The sequence below is a fragment of the Poromitra crassiceps genome, assembly GCF_964638095.1.
Source record: "Poromitra crassiceps genome assembly, chromosome: 2".
In the NCBI taxonomy this organism is placed as follows: domain Eukaryota; kingdom Metazoa; phylum Chordata; class Actinopteri; order Beryciformes; family Melamphaidae; genus Poromitra; species Poromitra crassiceps.
In genome coordinates this window covers 14706599-14734347 of record NC_139624.1, presented here as the reverse complement: position 1 = coordinate 14734347, position 27749 = coordinate 14706599, and the positions used below count along the sequence as shown (strand labels likewise).

Here is a 27749-nt window from a genome sequence, read left to right as displayed (position 1 = left end):
TTCGAGTACAAATATAATTATGGAGTTAATTAAGGGTGTATTCACACCTATCTCGTTTGGAGCAGTTGTTCCGAAACGGAGAGCATTTTCCCCCTTGGTGCGGTTCGTTTGGGGGAGTGTGAACACAGCAATCGCACTCGGATGCGGGACAAAACAAGCGGACCGAGATCGCCAAGAAAGGGTGGTCTCGGTCCGCTTCCAAACGAACTCTGGTGCGGTTCGTTTGTGGTGAGAACGTGAGCCGACCTCGATCCGCCACAACAGCAGTAAACGGTGCGCATTTTTGGATAAACCAGCTGCCGTAGTCAGCTGCGCTGTGCGTAATGGCCTGAAGAACAAACATTTTTATCGTTTAAAAACAACATCTTTCAGATCCTGTTTTGGCAACTTGTGACTTGCATCGATAAACTTTGGGGGATTTTTGGATCATCACATCAGCAGTTTGAACTCAATCAACTTACCTCGGACCATGGGAAGCAACGTTAATGTGTTGAATCTCTACGGATTTTGCGTGCGGTGTGCTGCGCAGCACACCGCCCTCTCTCTCCCCCTCTCTCGCTCTCTCGTCTCCATTCAATAAATGAAAACAAATCGTGGTAATCAGAGCCAGCCTTCTTTGTGATAAGATTGTCTGGTTCAATCAGACAATCAGACTGATTGCATGTCTTCCTCGAAATGTCCATTGTTATTAAATTATTTATTAATATTTTATTCCTGACAGGACAGGTGTTCATATAGCCTATCTCGGCTAATCCTCATCTCCGTGATAGTAGCCTAATAGCAGAATTTGCGAGGGTCTTTGATCTTCTATCTCCAAATTCCCAATAGCCTAAATAGGCTAAATAAATACATAGGCTTACATAGGCTACATAGCATACATTAATAAATAAATAAATAACTTTCTCCCTCTCTCTCTCTCCCGATCCCTCCCTCTTTCTTTCTTTCTTTCTTTCTCTCTCTCTCTCTCTCTCTCTCTCTCCTCGCACGGCGGACGCCCGACATAGCCTAAAATGTAGGTCTAACAAAACGCATTTTTATAATCATATAGGAAAATCTCTGGGAATTATTTTGTCCATCCCGAGAGGCTATTAGCCTATCAGAGTGTCTGCAGGCCAATCCAGGAAGTTTGACAATACTATTTGGACCGTTTCATTTGTGGCTGTGTGAACACAAACGAACCAAGGCACAAATGCAACAATTGTATCAATTAAGTACCTGAATCGGAACAAAGCAAACGACCTACAGGTGTGAATACACCCTAAGGTTGCAGTTCAAGCTTCTGGTATAGCCTGTGGTATAACCTCTGGTATGTAGCCTCTGGTATAGCCTCTGGTATGTAGCCTCTGGTATAACCTCTGGTATAGCCTCTGGTATGTAGCCTCTGGTATAGCCTCTGGTATAGCCTCTGGTATAACCTCTGGTATGTAGCCTCTGGTATAGCCTCTGGTATAGCCTCTGGTATAACCTCTGGTATGTAGCCTCTGGTATAGCCTCTGGTATAGCCTCTGGTATAACCTCTGGTATAGCCTCTGGTATAGCCTCTGGTATAACCTCTGGTATAGCCTCTGGTATAGCCTCTGGTATAGCCTCTGGTATGTAGCCTCTGGTATAACCTCTGGTATGTAGCCTCTGGTATAGCCTCTGGTATAACCTCTGGTATAGCCTCTGGTATAGCCTCTGGTATAGCCTCTGGTATAACCTCTGGTATAGCCTCTGGTATAGCCTCTGGTATAGCCTCTGGTATGTAGCCTCTGGTATAGCCTCTGGTATAGCCTCTGGTATGTAGCCTCTGGTATAACCTCTGGTATGTAGCCTCTGGTATAGCCTCTGGTATAGCCTCTGGTATAACCTCTGGTATAGCCTCTGGTATAGCCTCTGGTATAACCTCTGGTATAGCCTCTGGTATAGCCTCTGGTATAGCCTCTGGTATGTAGCCTCTGGTATAACCTCTGGTATGTAGCCTCTGGTATAGCCTCTGGTATAGCCTCTGGTATAGCCTCTGGTATAACCTCTGGTATAGCCTCTGGTATAGCCTCTGGTATAGCCTCTGGTATAACCTCTGGTATAACCTCTGGTATAGCCTCTGGTATAGCCTCTGGTATGTAACCTCTGGTATAGCCTCTGGTATAACCTCTGGTATAGCCTCTGGTATAGCCTCTGGTATAACCTCTGGTATAGCCTCTGGTATAGCCTCTGGTATAACCTCTGGTATAGCCTCTGGTATAGCCTCTGGTATAACCTCTGGTATAGCCTCTGGTATAGCCTCTGGTATAGCCTCTGGTATAGCCTCTGGTATGTAGCCTCTGGTATAACCTCTAGTATAGCCTCTGGTATAGCCTCTGGTATAGCCTCTGGTATAGCCTCTGGTATAGCCTCTGGTATAACCTCTGGTATAGCCTCTGGTATGTAGCCTCTGGTATAACCTCTAGTATAGCCTCTGGTATAACCTCTGGTATAACCTCTGGTATAGCCTCTGGTATAGCCTCTGGTATAACCTCTAGTATAGCCTCTGGTATAACCTCTGGTATAACCTCTAGTATAGCCTCTGGTATAGCCTCTGGTATAGCCTCTGGTATAGCCTCTGGTATAGCCTCTGGTATGTAGCCTCTGGTATAACCTCTAGTATAGCCTCTGGTATAGCCTCTGGTATAACCTCTGGTATAGCCTCTGGTATAGCCTCTGGTATAACCTCTGGTATAGCCTCTGGTATAGCCTCTGGTATGTAGCCTCTGGTATAACCTCTGGTATAGCCTCTGGTATAGCCTCTGGTATAACCTCTGGTATAGCCTCTGGTATAGCCTCTGGTATGTAGCCTCTGGTATAACCTCTAGTATAGCCTCTGGTATAGCCTATGGTATAACCTCTAGTATAGCCTCTGGTATAGCCTCTGGTATAGCCTCTGGTATGTAGCCTCTGGTATAACCTCTAGTATAGCCTCTGGTATAGCCTCTGGTATAGCCTCTGGTATAGCCTCTGGTATAGCCTCTGGTATAACCTCTGGTATAGCCTCTGGTATGTAGCCTCTGGTATAACCTCTAGTATAGCCTCTGGTATAACCTCTGGTATAACCTCTGGTATAGCCTCTGGTATAGCCTCTGGTATAACCTCTAGTATAGCCTCTGGTATAACCTCTGGTATAACCTCTAGTATAGCCTCTGGTATAGCCTCTGGTATAGCCTCTGGTATAGCCTCTGGTATAGCCTCTGGTATGTAGCCTCTGGTATAACCTCTAGTATAGCCTCTGGTATAGCCTCTGGTATAACCTCTGGTATAGCCTCTGGTATAGCCTCTGGTATGTAGCCTCTGGTATAACCTCTAGTATAGCCTCTGGTATAGCCTATGGTATAACCTCTAGTATAGCCTCTGGTATAGCCTCTGGTATAGCCTCTGGTATAGCCTCTGGTATGTAGCCTCTGGTATAACCTCTAGTATAACCTCTGGTGTAGCCTCTGGTATAGCCTCTGGTATAACCTCTGGTATAACCTCTGGTATAGCCTCTGGTATGTAGCCTCTGGTATAGCCTCTGGTATGTAGCCTCTGGTATAACCTCTAGTATAGCCTCTGGTATAGCCTCTGGTATGTAGCCTCTGGTATGTAGCCTCTGGTATAACCTCTGGTATAGCCTCTGGTATAACCTCTGGTATGTAGCCTCTGGTATAACCTCTGGTATAGCCTCTGGTATAGCCTCTGGTATGTAGCCTCTGGTATAACCTCTGGTATAGCCTCTGGTATAGCCTCTGGTATGTAGCCTCTGGTATAACCTCTGGTATAGCCTCTGGTATAGCCTCTGGTATAGCCTCTGGTATGTAGCCTCTGGTATAACCTCTGGTATAGCCTCTGGTATAGCCTCTGGTATAGCCTCTGGTATAGCCTCTGGTATGTAGCCTCTGTAGGGCTGGCACGGATCAGAAAACCCACGGATCGGATCGCGTGACGGATTTTGAGCCACGGATCACGGATTTTTCGGATCAGCAAAAAAATATATATATCAGATTTTTTCTCTCAAAATTAGATTTTCGATTAGATTTTTTTAATACTATTATAATTCTCTAACCATTTGTTGCCCTGCACAGCTCAAAAAATATTTTTTTCTCATAAGTGACACAATGTATGCTTTTACTCTGAAGGCAGAACGACCCAACTTCCTGTTTTAGGTGGCACTGCTATGCCTAACTTCGTGGCTGTTGCTTGCACCAGTCACATGACACGGGTACAGACCTACAGACCAGACCAGGTCAGTCTGGAAATCAGGATCAGGATCAGGATATACTTTATTGTCCCCGAGAGGAAATTTGTCTTGGACAACAGTGCTACATACAGCTGCATCATAAAAAAAGAAGACAACACAGATGACAAAATAACATAACAGGAACAACAAAGGTCTACACATTTTTTTCGTGAAGAAATGCTCCTTACATATGAAGTGCATGGAATTATATTGCAAACTGACCCGTCAAAGGAAAAGACCCATATAATAAAGAATTGCACTGAGGATAAAAGATGACATGTGCAAAGAAATGGGCGGGAGACTAGATAAAGTGACCTATGCTACTGTGCAAAAGTGGCTTACAAATTAAAACAAATGGTGATAAAAGCAATTTGATAATAAAAACCAATAAAATAGTAAGACCACAACATGATCACGTTTAAGAAAAATGGTAAAGTGCATTATTGAAATGAAAAATTTAAAATAATAATAGAATAAAATAATAAAATAATAAAAGGATTCAATAGAAAATTATAAAACAGGTCCCATGAGTTTTTAGATTAAGCAGGTCGTTTGTTTAGGAGTGTGATTGATGTTGGGAGGAAGGAGAGCTTGTAGCGGTTAGACTTGTACCTACATGCTCTGTATCGCCTTCCGGAAGGTAAGAGTTCATATTCTGAGAATAGAATATGAGAGGAGTCATCCAGAATGCGATAAGACTGCTTGATCACAGCTTCCTCAAAGATTGATTGAAGGGACGGGTAGTTTTTTAGTCCTATCACCTTCATAGCGGCTTTCACCATCCTTTCGAGCTTAGATTTACTTTGAATGGTGAGGGAGCCGAACCAGGAAGCTAAGCCATATCTGATCAGGCTACCGAGAACGGCATTGTAGAAAGTTAGCATGTTTGTGCTGCTCACTCCGAACAATCGGAGTCGGCGGAGGAAGTGGAGCCTTTGAGCAAGTTTTCCGCACAGGAAATCAACATGCATACTCCATTTAAGTTGGTTATCAAATTGAACTCCCAGATATTTATATGAACGTTGAAATATAACGTTGATGCTACGTTAAGCTACTCAGTGGCCCCACGTGTTGTTTTGTTGTTATGTGTCCTAAGGCAACATTTCACCGTCCGGTGATAATGTGTTTGTGAAACGTGTGCGCGCGTGTGTGTGTGTGTGTGTGTGTGTGTGTGTGTGTGTGTGTGTTGTGGCTCTCGTTATCTTGTGCAGCGCGCAACACGCTGATCGCATTCCTGTGCTTTTTCAGAGGTGTTGAAATAAGTTTGTGTGACTCTGTCTTTAGTAGCCACTAGCCACAGCCTTCAGACATACTTTACAGCAGCGACAAGGGATGAGGAAGCTCAATTGTGCTTGCCATGATTATGCCTGTCTGTGTCTGGCTGCGCTGGGCGTTCTCATACACTAACATTAAACGTTAAATGAAACGAAGGGGGGGGGGGGGGGGGGGGGGGGTCCGCGGACTATTGATGTTCCGAACCGCGTTCCGAACCGTGGGGGCTGATCCGTACGGGTCACGGATTATCCGTGATCCGTGCCAGCCCTAAGCCTCTGGTATAACCTCTAGTATAGCCTCTGGTATAGCCTATGGTATAACCTCTGGTATAACCTCTGGTATAGCCTCTGGTATAACCTCTAGTATAGCCTCTGGTATAGCCTATGGTATAACCTCTGGTATAACCTCTGGTATGTAGCCTCTGGTATAGCCTCTGGTATAACCTCTGGTATAACCTCTGGTATAACCTCTGGTATAACCTCTGGTATGTAGCCTCTGGTATCCACCTTATTTTTGGCGGCCATTTTTGCCTGATCTGCTGATGGGTGCTTCTTCCGGTGTGATCCTCCCAGCCTTGTTGCTGACAGCTTGACACCCGTCTGGGCGAACGGAGCAAATCACTAATCAGGTCCAGCTTGGCAAAAATCTCGTCGATAAATATCCCTTTAAGAGCGCAGTGCATTCATGGGTAATCGCCTGCTGTGGCCAATATTAACCATTTCGAGTAACACTGTTTCCATACGGATCACCGGCGTTAGTTTGTTGTTTATAACGTGGCTATATTCATAACGTTTTCTATCTCGGATGCGTTATTTCGAATCGCACATAGGTTACGCCAAACCCCACATAGGTTACGCCTCGAATCCCACATAAGTTACGCTAAAACGCACATACTTTACGCCTCGAATCCCACATAGGTTACGCTAAAACCACCACCGCAAAGCGTGTGGGTTTCAGGACGAAACAGAGCCACTAACGTCATCTTAAGAGCACAATATTCCTGGAATGCAAGTTTAACTAAACAGTTACATGTCCTCTGCGTTCTACATAAAATTAAGATATTACGGGTTGTTTTATTTTGTATGTTACATACTTATTGACCAAGTTATGTTCAATTCAGCCAGGGTACAAGAGACTGAGTGTAGGCACTAGGCAGCCATCTTTTCAAATCAAGTAGAATACATTAGGAAATGGCAAGCTGCAGCAATAGTCACGTTAAACCGGACCTTGTACGCACAATTATTTTTTACAGTGGGGCATTCAAAAATAAGGTGGATAGCAGCCTGTGTGAAGTTGTTGTCAAGTTGGTCTGTCTGACTCTTGTCTGTTTTTTCAGACAAAGGGAGGAAAGATGACGGCACCAAGATCAAACCAGACGTCTTTGGTAAGATCACACATACCAAACACATGTACATACAGTGATCACACATACCAAACACATGTACATACAGTGATCACACATACCAAACACATGTACATACAGTGATCACACATACCAAACACATGTACATACAGTGAAGTCCATATGGATTTGGACATTGGACACAATCTTCATCATTTTGGCTCTGTACACCAGAGGTTCTCAAATGTTTTTCAGCCAAGGACCCCTTACAAGATAGAAAATATACCGGGGACCCCCTCATTCTGATTTGTGATTTTGGGCTAAGCTTAATTGTTTCCACGGTAACATGCTTGACTTTTATTTTGATAGGTTTGTTATTAGAATGTAATCCATGAACCATTTTAGATTTAAAGCATAAACTATTTTCGTTGAACTATGAAGATTTCCAACAAAAAAAATATATATATATATTTTTGTATTACATTACATTTACATTACGTCATTTAGCAGGCACTTTTGTTTTGTCCAAAGCGACTTACAATATCACAATTTGTCAACAGTACAGAAAACCACTATGCAACACAATCAATGACAGCCAAGATATTTTGATAGACTAGCACCATGTAGGAAGTAGTTTGAGAAGGAATAATTAACATGTAGCATTTTATTTTTTAATAAAAAAAAATAATAAAAAAAAATTACTTGAAAACTTTTCGCGGACCCCCTGGCAAAGTGCCACGGACCCCTGGGGGTCCGCGGACCCCCATTTGAGAACCACTGCTGTACACCACCACAATGGACTTGAAATGAAGCAATCAAGATGTGCTTTAACTGCAGACTTCCAGCTTTAATTTGGGGGTATTTACATCCAAATCAGGTGAACGGTGTAGGAATTACATTACATTTTAAGGGACCAAAATTACATTTTAAGGGACCAAAATAGTTGGACAAACTAACATACCGTAATTATGCAATCGTCCAAATGGTTTCTGAAGCATTTGACAGAATATGAGCAGATAATATTAGTCAATCAGTGAAGTTATCAGTGTTCGGAGGGTTACTTTTAAAATGTATTCCACTACAGATCACTGAATACATGCCCTAAAATGTAATTTGTAATGTATTCCATTAGATTACTCAAGTTAACGTATTCTAAATACTTTGGATTACTTTTGGAATACTTCAAAATCATCTTGCTGAGCCCATTTTGTCTAGCTCTCATGTGAGGGCAATGCGGTCGAGACACGTAATACCGTAAATTAATCTATTTTTAAAGACTAACTGTATTCAGAATACCACAAATTTAAACTAACTGTAATGCAATACAGTTACTCATATTTTGTATACTGTATTTTATTAAATGTATTCCATTACTCCCAACCCTGGAAGCTGTAGTCTAAATCAGTGTTTTATGTGACTCCTCCAGCGGTGTCCAACCCCAGTGAAGGGGAGGGGTTTGTGGATAGCCCCGCCCCCTGTTCTGAAGACTACGCCCAGTTCTGTGAACACGGCCAGTGTGAGATGAGACACAGCCTGCCCACCTGCAGGTAACACCCGTGTGTGTGCGTGTGCGTGTGTGTGTGTGTGTGTGTGTGTGCGTGTGCGTGTGCATGTGCGCGTGCGTGCGTGCGTGCGTGCGTGCGTGCGTGCGTGTGTGTGTGTGCGTGCGTGCGTGCGCGTGTGTGTGTGTGTGTGCGTGCGTGCGTGCGTGCGTGTGCGTGTATGTGCGTGTGTGTGTGTGTTCCCAGTTGTAATGCGGAGTACAGTGATGAGTGTGTTTCTGTATTTTCAGTTAGGTGCACTTCAGTTCTGTTTATAGCTCCTTATCACACAAGCATGTCTCAAATGGATTTACATAGCATCATCACAGTCATATACTACATATTATAAAACGGCTCTCTCAAATCAAGCAATCTGATTGGTTCACAGCCATCGTATAAATCCCGTAACCCACTCTCATAACCCATGGCCACGCAACTCATAACCCATGGCCACGCAACTCTCTTACTAAAAGGCTTTGGTTACCTCAAATGACAATGTAGAAAAAACAAATGGCGGAGACAGCTGTCAGATCCTTGTGAATCGATCTTCGCTTATAACTTTACTAATACTTCGCAGAAAATTATGTTTTGTACAAGAATAGACGCGGGCTAATGTCTTCTTTGCAAAAAAAAGGCTGTTAACCCCGCATTTAAGCCCGCATTTAACCCCGTAACGTTAGTTGGTGTCGGGCTTTGCAGAAAGCTCTCAGCTTCTCAGCAAGCGCTGAGAATGCAGCGCTGCGCTCGAGCTGCGTGTCGGGCTTTCCAGAAAGCTCTCAGCTTCTCAGCAAGCGCCAGGATTGGCCAATGTCAACTTCAGTCTCCAGAACGATCCAATCAAATCACCCGCACGTTCTTGCGGTCCCGCCTTACAGTAGTGTTTCAACTGACTCTATCAGAATGACATGCCAGTCAGACTTATAGTATTATTATTATTATTATATTATCATACTTGGAAACTGTTTTATAAAAGCAATATAGCACTCGAGCAGCGTGTGTTGTGGCATATATACCGCTGATCAGCTGTTATCCCACTCGGCCTGCGGCCTCGTGGGATAACAGCTGATCAGCGGTATATATTTGCCACAACACACTGGCTCTCATGCTATATTGCTTAAATCTACACACATTATCCACCTTATTTCTAGCAGCCATGATGCCTATGCGTTTTTCTTCCAGTGTGATCCTCCCAGCCAAATCTCGTCGATAAATATCCCTTTAAGAGCGCAGCGCGCAGCCTACTGTGGCTAATGTTAGCGGCTAGCTAGCTATGTTACATGGCAGTAAAACGCCACTAAATGACCAAATTGATTTAACTTTTAACCATTTCGAGTAACACTGTTTCCATACGGACCCCCAGCGTTGGTTAGTTGTTTATAACGTGACTATATTTATAACTTTTATAACTTACTCCAGTTTCCGGGTTATAATTCGGGTCTGCAGCCAAAGTATAACAAAGGAAATGGCAAGCTGCAACAATAAGTCACGTTAAACCGGACCTTGTACCCACAATTATTTGTACAGTGGGGCATTCAAAAATAAGGTGGATAGGTTACCGCTATATACATTATACATACTACACATTTGACTAGATTATATACATTGTGATCTTACACAAACACAGCATGTCTTTAGACTGTGGGAGGAAACCCACACAAACACAGGGAGAACATGCACAGAAAGGACTGGGGTGGAGATTTGAACCCACGACCTTCTGAGCCGACAGTGCTACACTGAGCCCCCACCCTCGTTTCCAACACAGTCACCAGAAACGTGTGCACGTGTGTGTGTGTGTGTGTGTGTGTGTGTGTTTGTGTGCCTGTGTGTGTGTAGGTGTGAAGCAGGGTACTCCGGGCCTCAGTGCGAGCAGCTGGTGGACTTTAACAGCCTGTACGTGGTCCCCAGTGGACAGAAGCTGCATTACGTTCTGATCGCCGCCATCATCGGAGCCGTGCAGATCGCTGTGATCGTCGCCGTGGTCATGTGCTTCACCAGGTAAAGTACTACCTCTGACTACTAGTAGTCTAAGTACTAACTACTACTACTACTTCTGCCACCACTAATACTTCTTCTGATACTACTGCCACCACTAATACTACTTCTGATACTACTACTGCCACTGCTAATACTACTTCTGATACTACTGCCACTGCTAGTACTTCTGATACTACTACTGCCACTGCTAATACTATTTCTGATACTACTGCCACTGCTAGTACTTCTACTACTCCTGATACTACTACTGCCACCACTATTGCTACTTCTGATACTACTACTGCCACTGCTAATACTACTTCTGATACTACTACTGCCACTACTAATGCTACTTCTGATACTACTACTGCCACTGCTAATACTACTTCTGATACTACTACTGCCACTACTAATGCTACTTCTGATACTACTACTGCCACTGCTAATACTACTTCTGATACTACTACTGCCACTACTAATGCTACTTCTGATACTACTACTGCCACTGCTAATACTACTTCTGATACTACTACTGCCACTAGTAGTACTTCTGATACTACTAGTACTACTTCTGATACTACTACTGCCACTACTACTACTAGTTCTGATACTACCACTGCCAGTACTAGTACTACTTCTGATACTACTACTGCAACTACTAGTACTACTTCTTCTGATACTCAGTCCCTCCAGGATTTATTTATTTATTTTCGAAAATGCAGATTTTGTGGCGGCTTTTCTCAAAAATTGCGATGCAATTTGCGATGTTTTATGTGATCTTTTTGTGGTAAAATTGTAGGAACTGGCAAAAAAATTCAAGTTGAAAAAAAATCCTAATTACTCCTTAATGGCAACTTTTCTCAAACATCTCTGTACTTGCTAGTGGATGTACCGCCTTTTAAAGGTGGGACATCCCCTCATTTCCCCAATCACCTGCCTCGGTTATGTTTACACCAATCACCTGCCTCGGTTATGTTTACACCAATCACCTGCCTCGGTTATGTTTACATGTGTCGTGATTGATCGAACCCCATTGAACTTCCTTCCGGTCTGCCTCTGGCCAAATCTTTGCATACAGACTGTCTGTGGAGACTGCCTGCATACAGACTGTCTGTGGAGACTGCCTGCATACAGACTGTCTGTGGAGACTGCCTGCATACAGACTGTCTGTGGAGGATTTGACCATTGTGGAAGATAATAGTCTGGCTTGAGAGATATGAGCTAGTTAGCAGGGTGAAGATGTCTATCTGCCTAAATCATATTGAATACCAGACAAAAGATTCAAGATTCAAGATTTTTATTGTCACTCCGTAGTACAAGTATCACGTGTGAAATTCTTGTGCTGTGGACTCCGTTTACAACATAAATATAACAGGGCATATGAGTGCAAAAACAACAAGAGACACAACAAGCAATAAGGCAGTAGAGTGATAAGACAAGTCAGAGACAGTGGCATATTCACTGCACATAGGTGCACATGTCATGTGCATACTTTAGACGTACTTAAACATTTTAAATTCGACGTTCTGTTTGCACAGGTGCAAATAGCATATACCTAATTAAACATACAATTAAACATTAGCCATACATAATGGTAGCAGCTACAGTGCGGTACAGTACAGCTACTACACTATTTGTGTATGTTCCTTCAAAACCTTCACAACTAACCCAAGGTCTGGAAAAAGCATGGAACTTTTTCATTGAAAATGTGTAGGAAGCTGCTGTCTCTCTGCAGTGTGTTGTCTGTCCAGCTGGAGGCACTCACATCACATCACACCACATGTTCCCCTGTCAGTCTGGCAGTCAGGATAGTATATTAATGTGCTAACAGCTTACTACAAAACACTAATCAATTCACTTTGGGAGGGAAATTTTTTTCTTTAAAGGAACACTCCGCCCATTTTCAACCAGCTTTGTATCATTAGAACATCAGTAGTATATCAGAAAACTGTAAACGGTTTTGAAGTCTGTCATTTAATTTGACAGTTATTGAGTGTTAAAGTGTGGACCAGTGACATCACTGGTCCACACTAACTCAAATTAATAACTCATTAACTCAAATCAACTCTCAATAACTGTCAAACTAGATGAATGATGAATAGTTTGACAGTTATTGAGAGTTGATTTGAGTCATCCAGACACTTTATTTACCACCTTTTCCTGCCTTAAAGGGACAGCTCACCCTGAAATCCAAAATACATATTTTTCCTCTCACCTGTAGTTCTATTTATCCATCTAGAATCTACCAAAACACCAAAACAATCTAGATTCTAGATTGTTTTGTTGTGAGTTGTCGATTTTTTGAGATATTGGCTGTACAGATTTCTGCCTTCTCTCCAACACAATGGCACTGGATGGCACTCAGCTTGTGGTGCTCAAAGTACCAAATAAATACAATTGGAAAAACTCAACAGCATTGTCTCGTTCCAGAGATCATGACCCCGTTACTCAAGATAATCCACAGACCTTGTTGTGAGCAGTTTCATGTAGGAACTATTTTCTTTCGACCGAACTGCACCCGCTAGCTGCTAGCTAGTTCCTACATGAGACTGTAGCTAGCAGCTAGCAGGTGTAGTTTGGTCGAAAAAAGTTCCTAGATGAAACTGCTCACAACAAGGTCTGTGGATTATCTTGAGTAACTGGGTCATGATTTCTGGAAAGAGACATTTTTTTTAACCTTTATTATACTTTTTCAGGAGTGCAGTATGTTTCAAAAGTAGGCATACTGTAATTGTTTACAATGACAATAATTACAATTACATACAATAATTGTAGTTCTTTCATATCACACACACACACACACACACACACACACACACACACACACACACACACACACACACACACACACACACACACACACACACACACACACACACACAGAGTATATACAGCCATTTTAACAAAATAAACAAACATTCAGTAGTCTGAAAATAATAGCCATTAGTATTAACCCATTGATACCTGATGCAGCATTTGTGTGTGTATCCCTTTAAGACCGTGAACCGCGTCACGCGGTCTTAAAGGGATACACACACAAATGAGGGATATACACGCAAATGCTGCATCAGGTATCAATGGGTTAATATATAAAAAGTGTAAACCTACTTTTGCAACACCCACTATTAAAAAATGAACTTAAAGGAACACTCCGCCCATTTTCAACCAGCTTTCTATCATTAGAACATCAGTAGTATATCAGAAAACTGTAAACGGTTTTGAAGTCTGTCATTTAATTTGACAGTTATTGAGTGTTAAAGTGTGGACCAGTGACATCACTGGTCCACACTAACTCAAATTAATAACTCATTAACTCAAATCAACTCTCAATAACTGTCAAACTATTCATCATTCATCTAGTTTGACAGTTATTGAGAGTTGATTTGAGTTAATGAGTTATTAATTTGAGTTAGTGTGGACCAGTGATGTCACTGGTCCACACTTTAACACTCAATAACTGTCAAATTAAATGACAGACTTCAAAACCGTTTACAGTTTTCTGATATACTACTGATGTTCTAATGATAGAAAGCTGGTTGAAAATGGGCGGAGTGTTCCTTTAAGTTCATTTTTTAATAGTGGGTGTTGCAAAAGTAGGTTTACACTTTTTATATATTAACCCATTGATACCTGATGCAGCATTTGCGTGTATATCCCTCATTTGTGTGTGTATCCCTTTAAGACCGCGTGACGCGGTTCACGGTCTTAAAGGGATACACACACAAATGCTGCATCAGGTATCAATGGGTTAATACTAATGGCTATTATTTTCAGACTACTGAATGTTTGTTTATTTTGTTAAAATGGCTGTATATACTCTGTGTGTGTGTGTGTGTGTGTGTGTGTGTGTGTGTGTGTGTGTGTGTGTGTGTGTGTGCAGGGCCGTTCCTGGCCATTTGGGTGCCCTAAGCGTAATTGTTCTGTGGTGCCCCCCCCCCCCCCCCCGTAAAACTTTCAATAACTGTCAAACGAAAGACTGCAAAATCATTAATTATGAACGATACTAGTGTATCTCACATTTCATTACATGTGGGAAACAAACAATTGTTAGAATTACTGTACATGTCAGCAAACAAGTGATTGTTAAACTGTACATGCAAGCAGGGGCGGACTGGGATCATAATTCAGGCCGGGCATTAGATACCAAGCAGGCCAGGCCGATACAGGCCGACGTGCGTGCCGGCGTCCGAAGGGCGGCGGCGAAAAATTTGGGCTGTTTGAAGCCCAATTTGGGCCGTTTGAAGCCAGATTTGGGCTGTTTGAAGCCAGATTTGGACCGTCTGAAGCCCGATTTGGGCCAGTTGAAGCCAGATTTGGGCCAGTTGAAGCCAGATTTGGGCCGGTTGAAGCCAGATTTGGGCCGCTTGAAGCCCAATTTGGGCCGTTTGAAGCCCAATTTGGGCCGAGTCCAATTTTACAATGAGATGCACCCTGAATAAAGTAATAAAACCACTAGTAAACCAGTAGGCGGCGCCTGGCCTGCTGTTCAGTGAGTGGCCTGACTGAGGGCACCAAAAAAAAAAAAAAAAAATTTTTTTTTTTTTTTTTTTTGGTGCCCTCAGTCACGTGATGCCCTACGCAGTCTGCGTACTCTGCGTAATGGGTTGGAGCGGGCCTGTGTGTGTGTGTGTGTGTGTGTGATATGAAAGAACTACAATTATTGTATGTAATTGTAATTATTGTCATTGTAAACAATTACAGTATGCCTACTTTTGAAACATACTGCGCTCCTGAAAAAGTATAATAAAGGTTAAAAAAAATGTCTCTTTCCAGAAATCATGACCCAGTTACTCAAGATAATCCACAGACCTTGTTGTGAGCAGTTTCATCTAGGAACTTTTTTCGACCAAACTACACCTGCTAGCTGCTAGCTACAGTCTCATGTAGGAACTAGCTAGCAGCTAGCGGGTGCAGTTCGGTCGAAAGAAAATAGTTCCTACATGAAACTGCTCACAACAAGGTCTGTGGATTATCTTGAGTAACGGGGTCATGATCTCTGGAACGAGACAATGCTGTTGAGTTTTTCCAATTGTATTTCTTTGGTACTTTGAGCACCACAAGCTGAGTGCCATCCAGTGCCATTGTGTTGGAGAGAAGGCAGAAATCTGTACAGCCAATATCTCAAAAAATCGACAACTCACAACAAAACAATCTAGAATCTAGATTGTTTTGGTGTTTTGGTAGATTCTAGATGGATAAATAGAACTACAGGTGAGAGGAAAAATATGTATTTTGGATTTCAGGGTGAGCTGTCCCTTTAAGGCAGGAAAAGGTGGTAAATAAAGTGTCTGGATGAATGTCCTGAGTGGGCTCCTGTAGCGACGGCGTGCTCACTGTACCGTGTTGTGTCACCTTCAGGCGCTGCAGCAAGACAAAGCGTGGGCGGAGACAGAAGCAGCACCTGGGCCACTTCCCGTCCGGGACGTCCTCCAGGATGATGTAGCCGCGCCTCGTTTCTTTCCAGTTTTTTAAATACATTTAAAAAAAATAAAACAATTTTTTTCGTACCACACGGACAGACTGCGGTTTTGATATCTTGTCTTTTGGTGCCTCTTTTTAAAAAAACATTATTTTTCTTTTTTCTCGATGTCTTGCGGGGCCTTATTTTTTAAAATCTCCCTTCGTCTTTCATTCCTCCCCTCTGGACATTTTTCTCACTTTTTATCATCTGAAGATGATTTTCCATCGGAAAGAAAAGGGACAAGCTGTTATTATTATTATTATTATTATTATTATTTTACAATGCCTTTGTTTTTACTGCGTGGGTCGAGAATTGTTTTGCAGTTTGACTCTCCCAGCAGGGGGCGCTGTGGATCAGGACAGTTCTCTATTGGTCTGTGATTGTACCTTCACCGCCTGGAGGAACATCAGAGTTTAACCCTTTGGGACCAGACGTCTGTCTGTGGTCTCTGTTCACTTCAACCCATCTCCATAGACTGTCTATAAATATGGACATAGACTGTCTATAAATATGGACGTAGCCTCCGGGACATCACCCATTGCTTTGTGGACTCCCGTTTTGAAGCCTCGACTTTGCCAGTTTGACCATCACCTTCTTTTTATCTTTGTTTGTTTTGCTATTGGTCCGTGATCGGCGAGCTGCAAGTGCAATGCACTGTCAATCACCCCCAAAACATAGTCTGCTTTATCGTCTATTTGACTCGAAATGAAATCTCATAATTGACTAAATGATCATTATGCTCTATTGAACAAGACTTGAAACCAACTCATTAGGAAAGTGTTTACTGAGGTCATAAATCAAGTGCGAAATACAGTCATTTCCCCATTGACCTCTATACAATCATACTTCTCTTTGCAGCCATAGACTACCAGTATATAAACATAGACTGTATAAACGGCTGAGTTATATACAAATTCACCCCCTGGACAGTTGTCATGAACGGTGAAATTAGCTCTAGAGAACGAAACCGTCTTTTGAACCAGGCTGTAAACATGTTTATTTCTGCTGTAAATTTGGGCATTTTAACATGGGGCTCTATGGGGGGTTGACTTGCTTCTGGAGCCAGCCTCAATTGGCCATTCGAGGAACTGCACTGTTTTTGGCACTTCCACGTTGGCTTCATTTTTCCAAGAGGGAGATTGGCTCTCTGCCAGGAGGGTTTGGAGAACCGTTGGTACCAGACAGACTCCTGGGTTTCTGAGTCCTGCAGGGTTGAACTGTGCTTCATGTAAATCCAGATCCACACCCCCCCCCCCCCCCTCCCTGTTGTTGTTGTTGTTGTTGTTGTTATTGTATGAGACGCACCTAAAAACCAAAATGCTGTTTTTTTTCTACTGCTAAAAAGAAAAGGTCCAAACTGACGAACGTGTTCAGGATGACCGATTATTTTATTGTTACTTTTCAAATGATGCCATTGGGGAAATGGGATACAATGTGTCTTTGTTTAGTTGTTTGACGAGCCGATAATTTAAATGACTTTGGTCTTGATCCACTTAGCTTTTTATATCATTTGTAACAACGGTACGAAGTGTCACTGTTGGTTGTTGTTGTTGTTGTTGTTGTGGTGAATAGTCTGTCAGAGCCGAGCTGCAGCTCCTCAAGCAAACCCTGAAAAAGTCCTTAACTTCTCATTACACTGACCTCTAGAGTAGGAAGGAGTCCAGAAGACCTGGACGCGAGCACTTCGTAGGTGTAAAAGGCAATGGGATAACCCTAACCCTTGCTGAACACAAGTTTCATAAACTTGTGTTAACCACATACCTTATTTCATGCATTTAACGGAAATCCCCATGCAAAAATTCGATTGACTTTAACACCTACGAACCAGGAAGTGCAGGGACTTCTGGGTAAGCATACAAAAATGCGTCATCCCTGCGGTACTCTATGGGCTACATGCACAACTCCACTACTTCCTGAAATTAGTACAGCTTCTTTATTTCCTGTCATCACTATTGGATGAAGTGATTAATGTCAGGTGTGCTGCAGTCACAACAATGATCAGGCACACCTGATTCATCAGTTCATCCAATAGTGTAGGACAGGAAATAAAGAAGCTGTACTAATTTCAGGAAGTAAAAAAGTTGTGCATGTAGCCTATAAACCATTAAACATAACAGCTTGAATAAAGTAAGGTTAGTATCATGGGTTTATAAGGGATTTATTCACGGGTTGATTCACAGAGACTCTAGAAACGAAGGGATTTTTCATACCTTTTGTGCAGGTTTACAGGTTATTAATGCAACTTTCCTGCCTGCCTGAATGTGACATTCAATTAGAATGTAAGGAGTCAAACACTAAGGGGAGTTTAAGGAGGTTTTGATGGGGTCTCGTCAATAAATAACTTCCTTAACTCATTTAATGGGATTTTCCATGGATTAAGGGGTGAATTCATATCAACCTAAGGCTAGTTTCAGTGATTGCTGGTTCATTGAGAGACGGCTGATCATATTTCAGGGAGTGATTTACAATAATTAACTCTTAATTAATGCAAAATCCCCTTAAAATTACTTAAAGGTGTTATTAACACATTGAAACCGCCTTAAACACCCCCTTCATTTTTCACTAATATAATATATAATAATATAATATAGATAATTATATAGTATAATATAATGAAAAGACAGAAATGTTCCATTAATAACTTATTAATAGATGTATATGTACAAAAGGCACACAGCCCCATGATACTAAGCTTACTTTTTAAAGCTGTTATTTTTCATGGATAATTGATGTTTATGTGATGATAAATTAAGGACATTTAATTTGGGTTTCAGTTCAACTAAGGAACTGGAAGGAAACAAAATCTTTCAGGAAACAGAAGGGGAATTGAATTGGAGTTTCTCGAAGTTTAATTTAATTGTGTGAAATTCCATGTGTTTTTTGTTCTTGTTTTGTTGGTGTTTGTTTTTATATCAGAGATTCCTCCTCATAGTGTTTATATGACCAATACTGAATATCATAACATGTTAAAGAAGCTTCCAGCTGGTATTTGATACATACATGTGATTAATCATCCATACATTATGACTGAATGTGTTGAAATGTCTTTTATTTGATTCATAATATTTACATTTATTGAGACAAGTCGAATTGAATGGATGTCAGTTCTGTCCCCTCTCTTTCACATTCAGTTTCCTCACAACTGTCTGATCCCAACCCCTTCTCCCAACTGGTCAAATCCTCATGTTTGGTCAGGACCCCCTGCCGTCACTTTTTAACACACTGGGTACCCCTTTTTCCTCGTTTTTCAACATGCAGGATAGTCCAATAGACTTCTATAGAACTCCCACAACATGCAGGGTAGTCCAATAGACTTCTATAGAACTCCCACAATGTGCAGGGTAGTCCAGTAGACTTCTATAGAACTCCCACAACATGCAGGGTAGTCCAATAGACTTCTATAGAACTCCCACAACATGCAGGGTAGTCCAGTAGACTTCTATAGAACTCCCACAACATGCAGGGTAGTCCAATAGACTTCTATAGAACTCCCACAACATGCAGGGTAGTCCAATAGACTTCTATATAACTCCCACAATGTGCAGGGTAGTCCAGTAGACTTCTATAGAACTCCCACAACATGCAGGGTAGTCCAATAGACTTCTATAGAACTCCCACAACATGCAGGGTAGTCCAGTAGACTTCTATAGAACTCCCACAACATGCAGGGTAGTCCAATAGACTTCTATAGAACTCCCACAACATGCAGGGTAGTCCAATAGACTTCTATAGAACTCCCACAACATGCAGGGTAGTCCAATAGACTTCTATAGAACTCCCACAATGTGCAGGGTAGTCCAATAGACTTCTATAGAACTCCCACAATGTGCAGGGTAGTCCAATAGACTTCTATAGAACTCCCACAACATGCAGGGTAGTCCAATAGACTTCTATAGAACTCTCACAACGTGCAGGGTAGTCCAATAGACTTCTATACAACTCCCACAATGTGCAGGGTAGTCCAATAGACTTCTATAGAACTCCCACAATGTGCAGGGTAGTCCAATAGACTTCTATAGAACTCCCACAATGTGCAGGGTAGTCCAATAGACTTCTATAGAACTCCCACAATGTGCAGGGTAGTCCAATAGACTTCTATAGAACTCCCACAACATGCAGGGTAGTCCAATAGACTTCTATAGAACTCCCAAAACATGCAGGGTAGTCCATTAGACTTCTATAGAACTCCTACAATGTGCAGGGTAGTCCAGTAGACTTCTATAGAACTCCCACAACATGCAGGGTAGTCCAATAGACTTCTATAGAACTCCCACAATGTGCAGGGTAGTCCAATAGACTTCTATAGAACTCCCACAACATGCAGGGTAGTCCAATAGACTTCTATAGAACTCCCAAAACATGCAGGGTAGTCCATTAGACTTCTATAGAACTCCCAAAACATGCAGGGTAGTCCAATAGACTTCTATAGAACTCCCACAACATGCAGGGTAGTCCAATAGACTTCTATAGAACACCCACAACATGCAGGGTAGTCCAATAGACTTCTATAGAACACCCACAACATGCAGGGTAGTCCAATAGACTTCTATAGAACTCCCACTACATGCAGGGTAGTCCAATAGACTTCTATAGAACTCCTACAATGTGCAGGGTAGTCCAATAGACTTCTATAGAACTCCCACAACATGCAGGGTAGTCCAATAGACTTCTATAGAACTCCCACTACATGCAGGGTAGTCCAATAGACTTCTATAGAACTCCCACAATGTGCAGGGTAGTCCAATAGACTTCTATAGAACTCCCACAACATGCAGGGTAGTCCAATAGACTTCTATAGAACTCCCAAAACATGCAGGGTAGTCCAATAGACTTCTATAGAACTCCCAAAACATGCAGGGTAGTCCAATAGACTTCTATAGAACTCCCACAACATGCAGGGTAGTCCAGTAGACTACTAGAGAGTAACGGCGTGGTGGTGGATAGGCGTATACATTTACCTTCGATGGCGATGACCAGGATTCGATCCCCAGCATGTTCAAAGTACATTTAAACCGTCAGCCACATTTCCATTTTTAACAAAAGTTTGTATTATTTAACCATGATCAAACCCTGACTCTAACCTTAACCATGTTTTAGTTGCCTAACCATAACCGTCAGGGGCGGACTGGGATCATAATTCAGGCCGGGCATTAGATACCAAGCAGGCCAGGCCGATACGGCCCGACGCGCGTGCCGGCGGCCCCAATTTGGGTCGTTTGAAGCCAGATTTGGGCCGTTTGAAGCCCAATTTGGGCCGTTTGAAGCCCAATTTGGGTCATTTGAAGCCAGATTTGGGTCGTTTGAAGCCCAATTTGGGTCGTTTGAAGCCAGATTTGGGCCTTTTGAAGCCAGATTTGGGCCGTTTGAAGCACAATTTGGGCCGAGTCCAATTTTACAATGAGATGCACCCACTTTAACCCTGAAGTGTAATTATTACTTCAGACTAACTAATAAAGTAATAAAACCACTAGTAAACGAATAGGCGTTGCCTGGCCTGCTGTTCAGTTAGTGGCCTGACTGCGGGCACCAAACCAAAAAAAAAATGCAGGCCAGGCCAGGCCATCGGGCATTTGCCCGACGTGCCCGATTATGCAGTCCGCGCCTGATAACCGTAATGCAAGTTGTTAGCTACGGTCTCGTGGCATCACAAAATGAGGAAAAAGGGGGGTAACCAGTGTATTAAAAAGTGATGCCAAGGGGTCCTGACCAAACGTCAGTATTTGACCAGTTGGGGGTGATAACGGGTTGCTGTGACCAGATGAGTCTGATCCGGTTGGTCCGTGTCAGGGTTTTGTGAGCGCAGCCCGGCTCTCCTGTAGATCTGTCCTGCATGAGCCAGTCAAGTTGTTGTTTAGATGTGAAGTAGAAGAAGAATTAAACCATGTGTTGAACCTGTCTAGTCTCTGTGTCTGTCATCGACTAGGAGAGAAGGTTGAGTCTCTGTGTCTGTCATCGACTAGGAGAGAGGGTCGAGTCTCTGTGTCTGTCATCGACTAGGAGAGAGGGTCGAGTCTCTGTGTCTGCCATCGACTAGGAGAGAGGGTCGAGTCTCTGTGTCTGCCATCGACTAGGAGAGAGGGTCGAGTCTCTGTGTCTGCCATCGACTAGGAGAGAGGGTCGAGTCTCTCTGTCATCGACTAGGAGAGAGGACACACTTCTCACTTTACAGTCACAAGTGTGTGTGTGTATATATATTATATATATATATATATATATATATATATATATATATAATGTTGAAACTAGAGACCATCACATCACACCCGTTTTCGAAGTCGGCCTTCATTTTGATGTCAACTACACACCTGTAAAGTTTCCTGACTGCATCTTGCACAGTTTCAGCGCTATCACGTTCTCCAAATCTGTCCATGGACAGACAGACAGACTGACAGGCAGACAGACAGACTGACTAAGAGGCAGACAGACAGACAGACTGACAGGCAGGCAGATAGACTGACAGACAGACAGACAGATAGACTGACTGACAGATAGATAGACTGACTGACAGACACCTGGTAAAGTAGCTACTCAAAACGCCCCCAGCCCCACTGGGGTTGGTCGCGGCTGGTAATCAAGAGTGCCGTATCAATTTACTAATATCTTTAAAAAAAAAAAATTCAATTCAATATGGTTTTAATACAGTAGGATAAAAACTTGGTAAGAGCATCATGAGTTTGATTTCTATAATCAGTTTCAACTTCAATAAATCCAATCATTCCAGACAAATTCAGAAAACAGAATATAAATTCAGTCGTCTGCTGGAACAAATCTCATCACTTTCAATCAAAGTCATTTACACAAACACAAGATCTCAAGTCAAGACTTTAGAAACCTTTTCAAGTCATCAAAGTACAAGTCAGAGTCAAGTCGCAAGTCACCAGAACCCAAGTCAAGTCTCAAGTCTTCTTTCATTCAGCAAGTCAGGACTCTCAAGCTATTGTGACTAGAAGTCTTGTTACTCAAGTTCAAGTCATGTGACTCGAGTCCTAACAAATGAAACCAAATACATTTCAATATGCAGCCATTTTGGTTCACAGTCCTTGATGTATACAGGTTAATTTACATTCAGTAAATTTAAACATGTATATTTCATGTGGGTCACACGATTGAAAATGTCCATTTTAAGGTCGTCTGGTGCAGTGATTCCCAACCATGTTGTCTTATGTAACCCTTGACTGAGCTGTTATGCCATGCCAATAGTACCCCACACTCATGTGTGTTGATGAAATGTGTTCTATTAAATTCATATTAAACTGTTCGTATCTAACACAACTAATGATTGACAATTAAATGAATTAACAATTATTTACGATTGAAGCCATTTATCCAAGTTCACTAGCTAGTTGTTTGCACGCAGTTTTGAAATGTGTTAACGATGCCCTTTTCACAGAGTAGTGGAACAGTGGACACCTGCCAGGGAGGAACTAGTTGTACTAGTTGTATCTTTCCATGTACCCCCTGCAAGCTCCTCAAGTAGGGTACATGTACCACTGGTTGGGAAACACTGGTCTGGTGCATGCCTTCTGCCCCCTGGTGGTTAGGGTTAGGCACTCCACCCACCCAGAGCAGAAAAGGTAGATGAGTCAAAGTGCTCCCTGTGTAGTAGCTATGCACCCTGCAGGGGCGGGGCAAGGGGAACGTGTGTGTACGTGTGTGTGTGTATGTATGTGTGTGTGTGTGTGTGTGTGTGTGTGTGTATGTATGTGTGTGTGTGTGTGTGTTGGGGGTAAAGATAGACATGACGGCAGTCGAAAGCTAGGCAGCAGCTGGTGAGGCCTTCTTACACAGCCGGGTATTCCCCCTCTCTCTCTGTCTTCTCTTCCTTTATTTCCTCTCCTCATTCTCTTCTCATCCTAACACCCTCTCTCCCCCCTTTAACCCAGTTGTGTCCTTATCCGAAAAATATAACCATTTCCTAACGTCAACCTCATTTTACATGAATTATGCAAACTATGCTAGTGAGGAAAGGTTGCATGACTGCACGGTGATCACCTTTCAAAGTTAACTAGAAGCAAAACTATAACCATTTCCTGTTTTGCCAATTAATTAGCTCATTATGCTATTACTCACTAGGCCTATAGGTGACATTTCTCTCCTAAAGATTCATAGGAAACACACCATTAGACTATAGTTAAAAGATTCAAAGTCTCTAAATGGCCTGGCTATAGGTTGGGCAGTCTCATTACTCTTCTGTGGTCCGGCCCTCCTCTCTGCTCGCTCCCTGATAAAGTGACAAAAACGTTTTCATGCAGACTCTTCAGTCTCTTGCCATTTCTCAAAGTCAAGGAAGGATCCACATTTGGCTGAATTTCAAGGATGCTAGGTCATCAGAGGCTGCCGAAGTTCTGTTCCAATGTCCGAATCTTATAAAGTTCTGTTCCAATATCCGAATCCTACAAAGTTCTGTTCCAATGTCCGAATCCTACAAAGTTCTGTTCCAATGTCCGAATCCTACAAAGTTCTGTTCCAATGTCCGAATCCTACAAAGTTCTGTTCTAATGTCTGAATCTTACAAAATTCTGTTCAAATGTCCGAATCCTACAAAGTTCTGTTCCAATGTCCGAATCCTACAAAGTTCTGTTCCTACAAAGGACTGTGTCCTCAGGAGAGAGACATTTCGAGGATGCTCATGTGTCTCCTCAGCACACGTGAAGTACCCATAATTCTATGCACACGGATCAATCATTGCTCCCAGCTGGGTCTTTTAAAAATGACGATCAGCAAAACATCGCCAGCTGCACAAATCTACACATTTCAATCTATGCATCTTCTGTCATTCGTGATCGTGAATATGTTATCACTGTAGTGTGAAGAGCAAATGTTTTAATGTCCAATTGTTTATTAATAAGCTAGAAACTTCGGTGAAATCTGAAATCGGATGGTGGGACCATGACGCAATCACGCACACTTGGCTAGCCTGTTCCAAATGTTTGCTCTTGCAATGTGAGGAAGGATTCTTGCCTACAGGTAGGACGTGACTAGGAAGGACAAGATGTTGACAAGAAAGTTGAGTAACGGCCTCTGGCATCTTCCAGGCTCATTAGCATAACGAGCCATGAGCTGCTGTGATTGGTCAGGTGAGCTAATCAGCATAACGAGCCATGAGCTGCTGTGATTCGTCAGAAGCAAACCCAGGTGCATGGTCAGAGACTCTGTGGCTCAGCGGTTCAGAGTCTGGTCCACAACCTTTAACATTCCACAGGTTCAAATCCCAACGTCAAAACATTTTACTTTGAATTTTTGATTTGTAGCCTTACCCCCAACTTCTTTAGGCCCCTGAGGCCATAGAGGTGCTGTTGGGCTTTTTTGATGACTATGGAGGTGTGGTTGGTCCACGACTACATGTCAGGTTCTGGTGGATGCTGACTCCCAGGTATTTGAAGTTGCCCACCTTCTCCCTGGGATGTCGGCTTACAAAAGTTCCAACTCATTTTCCCTCACAACTCATCTGGTTGGGGTCCTGAAAACACCTGAGACCAAACAGAGCACAGTATTCTGCCAGCCAGTCAGGCAAGCCAAATCTCAAGCAATGAAAAGTGTGACTCGGGTCTGACTTGAGAACAAGTCATGGCCCACCACACTCATGTGTCATGAACATTGACACTGGGAGCTGACCAGTTCAGCCAGTCTGCTGCTGTGGGCCACTGGGAGAGAAGCTAAACGTACTGCAGGCTGCTGCTGTGGGTCACTGGGAGAGAAGCTAAACGTACTGCAGGCTGCTGCTGTGGGTCACTGGGAGAGAAGCTAAACGTACTGCAGGCTGCTTTGCCAGGTCTTCACATTAAGATGCTTATAGGAGCCGGGGCCGGGCGATGGAAAGAGACTAAACCTGGATGGAGGGATGATAGAAGGAGTGTAAAGGAGGATGGATGAGAGATGGATGGAGGAACAGACAGACGGGGGGTTTCCACTCCTCTAATACAGCCCCTGTCCCAAACAGGCAGAGGAGTCACTTTACACTCTATTTATAGCAGCCAGAACGAACGCCCAGGCTGGGATACCATGTCTCTCTTTATCCAGGCTGGGATACTCCCACAACATGCAGGGTAGTCCAATAGACTTCTATAGAACTCCCACAATGTGCAGGGTAGTCCAATAGACTTCTATAGAACTCCCACGACATGCAGGGTAGTCCAATAGACTTCTATAGAACTCCCACAACATGCATAGCCTAGGTAAACCCAGCCCCCACGTGACCTGCTCTCTCAGTTCCCAGTCACTAGGTGTAGTGACTGAGAACAGGTCTGAGAGCAGGTCACGTGGGGGATGGGTTTACCCAGGCTACAACATGCAGGGTAGTCCAATAGACTTCTATAGAACTCCCACAACATGCAGGGTAGTCCAATAGACTTCTATAGAACTCCCACAACATGCAGGGTAGTCCAGTAGACTTCTATAGAACTCCCACAACATGCAGGGTAGTCCAGTAGACTTCTATAGAACTCCCACAACATGCAGGGTAGTCCAATAGACTTCTATAGAACTCCCACAACATGCAGGGTAGTCCAGTAGACTTCTATAGAACTCCCAAAACATGCAGGGTAGTCCAATAGACTTCTATAGAACTCCCACAACATGCAGGGTAGTCCAGTAGACTTCTATAGAACTCCCACAACATGCAGGGTAGTCCAATAGACTTCTATAGAACTCCCACAACATGCAGGGTAGTCCAATAGACTTCTATAGAACTCCCACAATGTGCAGGGTAGTCCAGTAGACTTCTATAGAACTCCCACAACATGCAGGGTAGTCCAATAAACTTCTATAGAACTCCCACAACACGCAGGGTAGTCCAATAGACTTCTAGAGAACTCCCACAACATGCAGGGTAGTCCAATAGACTTCTATAGAACTCCCACAACATGCAGGGTAGTCCAATAGACTTCTATAGAACTCCCACAACATGCAGGGTAGTCCAATAGACTTCTATAGAACTCCCACAATGTGCAGGGTAGTCCAATAGACTTCTATAGAACTCCTACAACATGCAGGGTAGTCCAATATACTTCTATATAACTCCCACAACATGCAGGGTAGTCCAATAGACTTCTATAGAACTCCTACAGTGTGTAGGGTAGTCCAATAGACTTCTATAGAACTACCACAACATGCAGGGTAGTCCAATAGACTTCTAGAGAACTCCCACAACATGCAGGGTAGTCCAATAGACTTCTATAGAACTCCCACAACGTGCAGGGTAGTCCAATAGACTTCTCTCGAACTCCCACAACATGCAGGGTAGCCCAATAGACTTCTATAGAACTCCCACAACGTGCAGGGTAGTCCAATAGACTTCTATAGAACTCCCACAGTGTGTAGGGTAGTCCAATAGACTTCTATAGAACTACCACAACATGCAGGGTAGCCCAATAGACTTCTATAGAACTCCCACAGTGTGTAGGGTAGTCCAGTAGACTTCTATAGAACTCCCACAACATGCAGGGTAGTCCAGTAGACTTCTATAGAACTCCCACAACGTGCAGGCTGATCTCACACAAATCGGAAAACTGTAAACTATTTTGCAGGCATTCATTTAGTTTATTGAGAGTTGATTTGAGTGAAGTTGTGGACCAGTGATGTCATTCATGCACAAATGACATCACTGGTCCACAATTTCACAGTCTGATCACTCACGGGTCAAGTTGACCTTTCACCTTTCAATCATTATGGCTGCGTTGGGTTGTTTTTGTCCAGTGGGCTACGTCGGAAACGCCTCCTCAATTCTGATTGGCTAAAAAACGGATGGTGACAAATCCGTCATCCACAACTTCTGTCCATCAAAACGTGTGGAGATCAAGCATTGAAGACAAATAAGAATTCAACTGAATATATCAAAGAGAAATGGGAGTCAGAGCTCAATATAAAAATCTCTGAAGATGATTGGCAAAACATGTGGACAATACACCAAACATCCACCAGTTCATGGGT

The 27749-nt window shown here is 42.9% G+C and overlaps 1 protein-coding gene across 1 annotated transcript in view; it reads left to right on the top strand.

Moving 5' to 3' along the window:
• The window catches only part of LOC310798497 (tomoregulin-1-like), a gene marked incomplete at both ends in the record, with an annotated part of 55192 nt that extends 39389 nt beyond the window's left edge, over positions 1–15803 (top strand). The window contains 4 exons of the mRNA XM_083661030.1: positions 6840–6887; positions 8272–8392; positions 10220–10381; positions 15719–15803. Coding sequence (XP_083517156.1) covers positions 6840–6887; positions 8272–8392; positions 10220–10381; positions 15719–15803 — 416 coding nt within the window. The remainder of the gene's footprint in view (positions 1–6839; positions 6888–8271; positions 8393–10219; positions 10382–15718) is intronic.
• Between the last annotated feature and the right edge of the window lie 11946 nt (positions 15804–27749).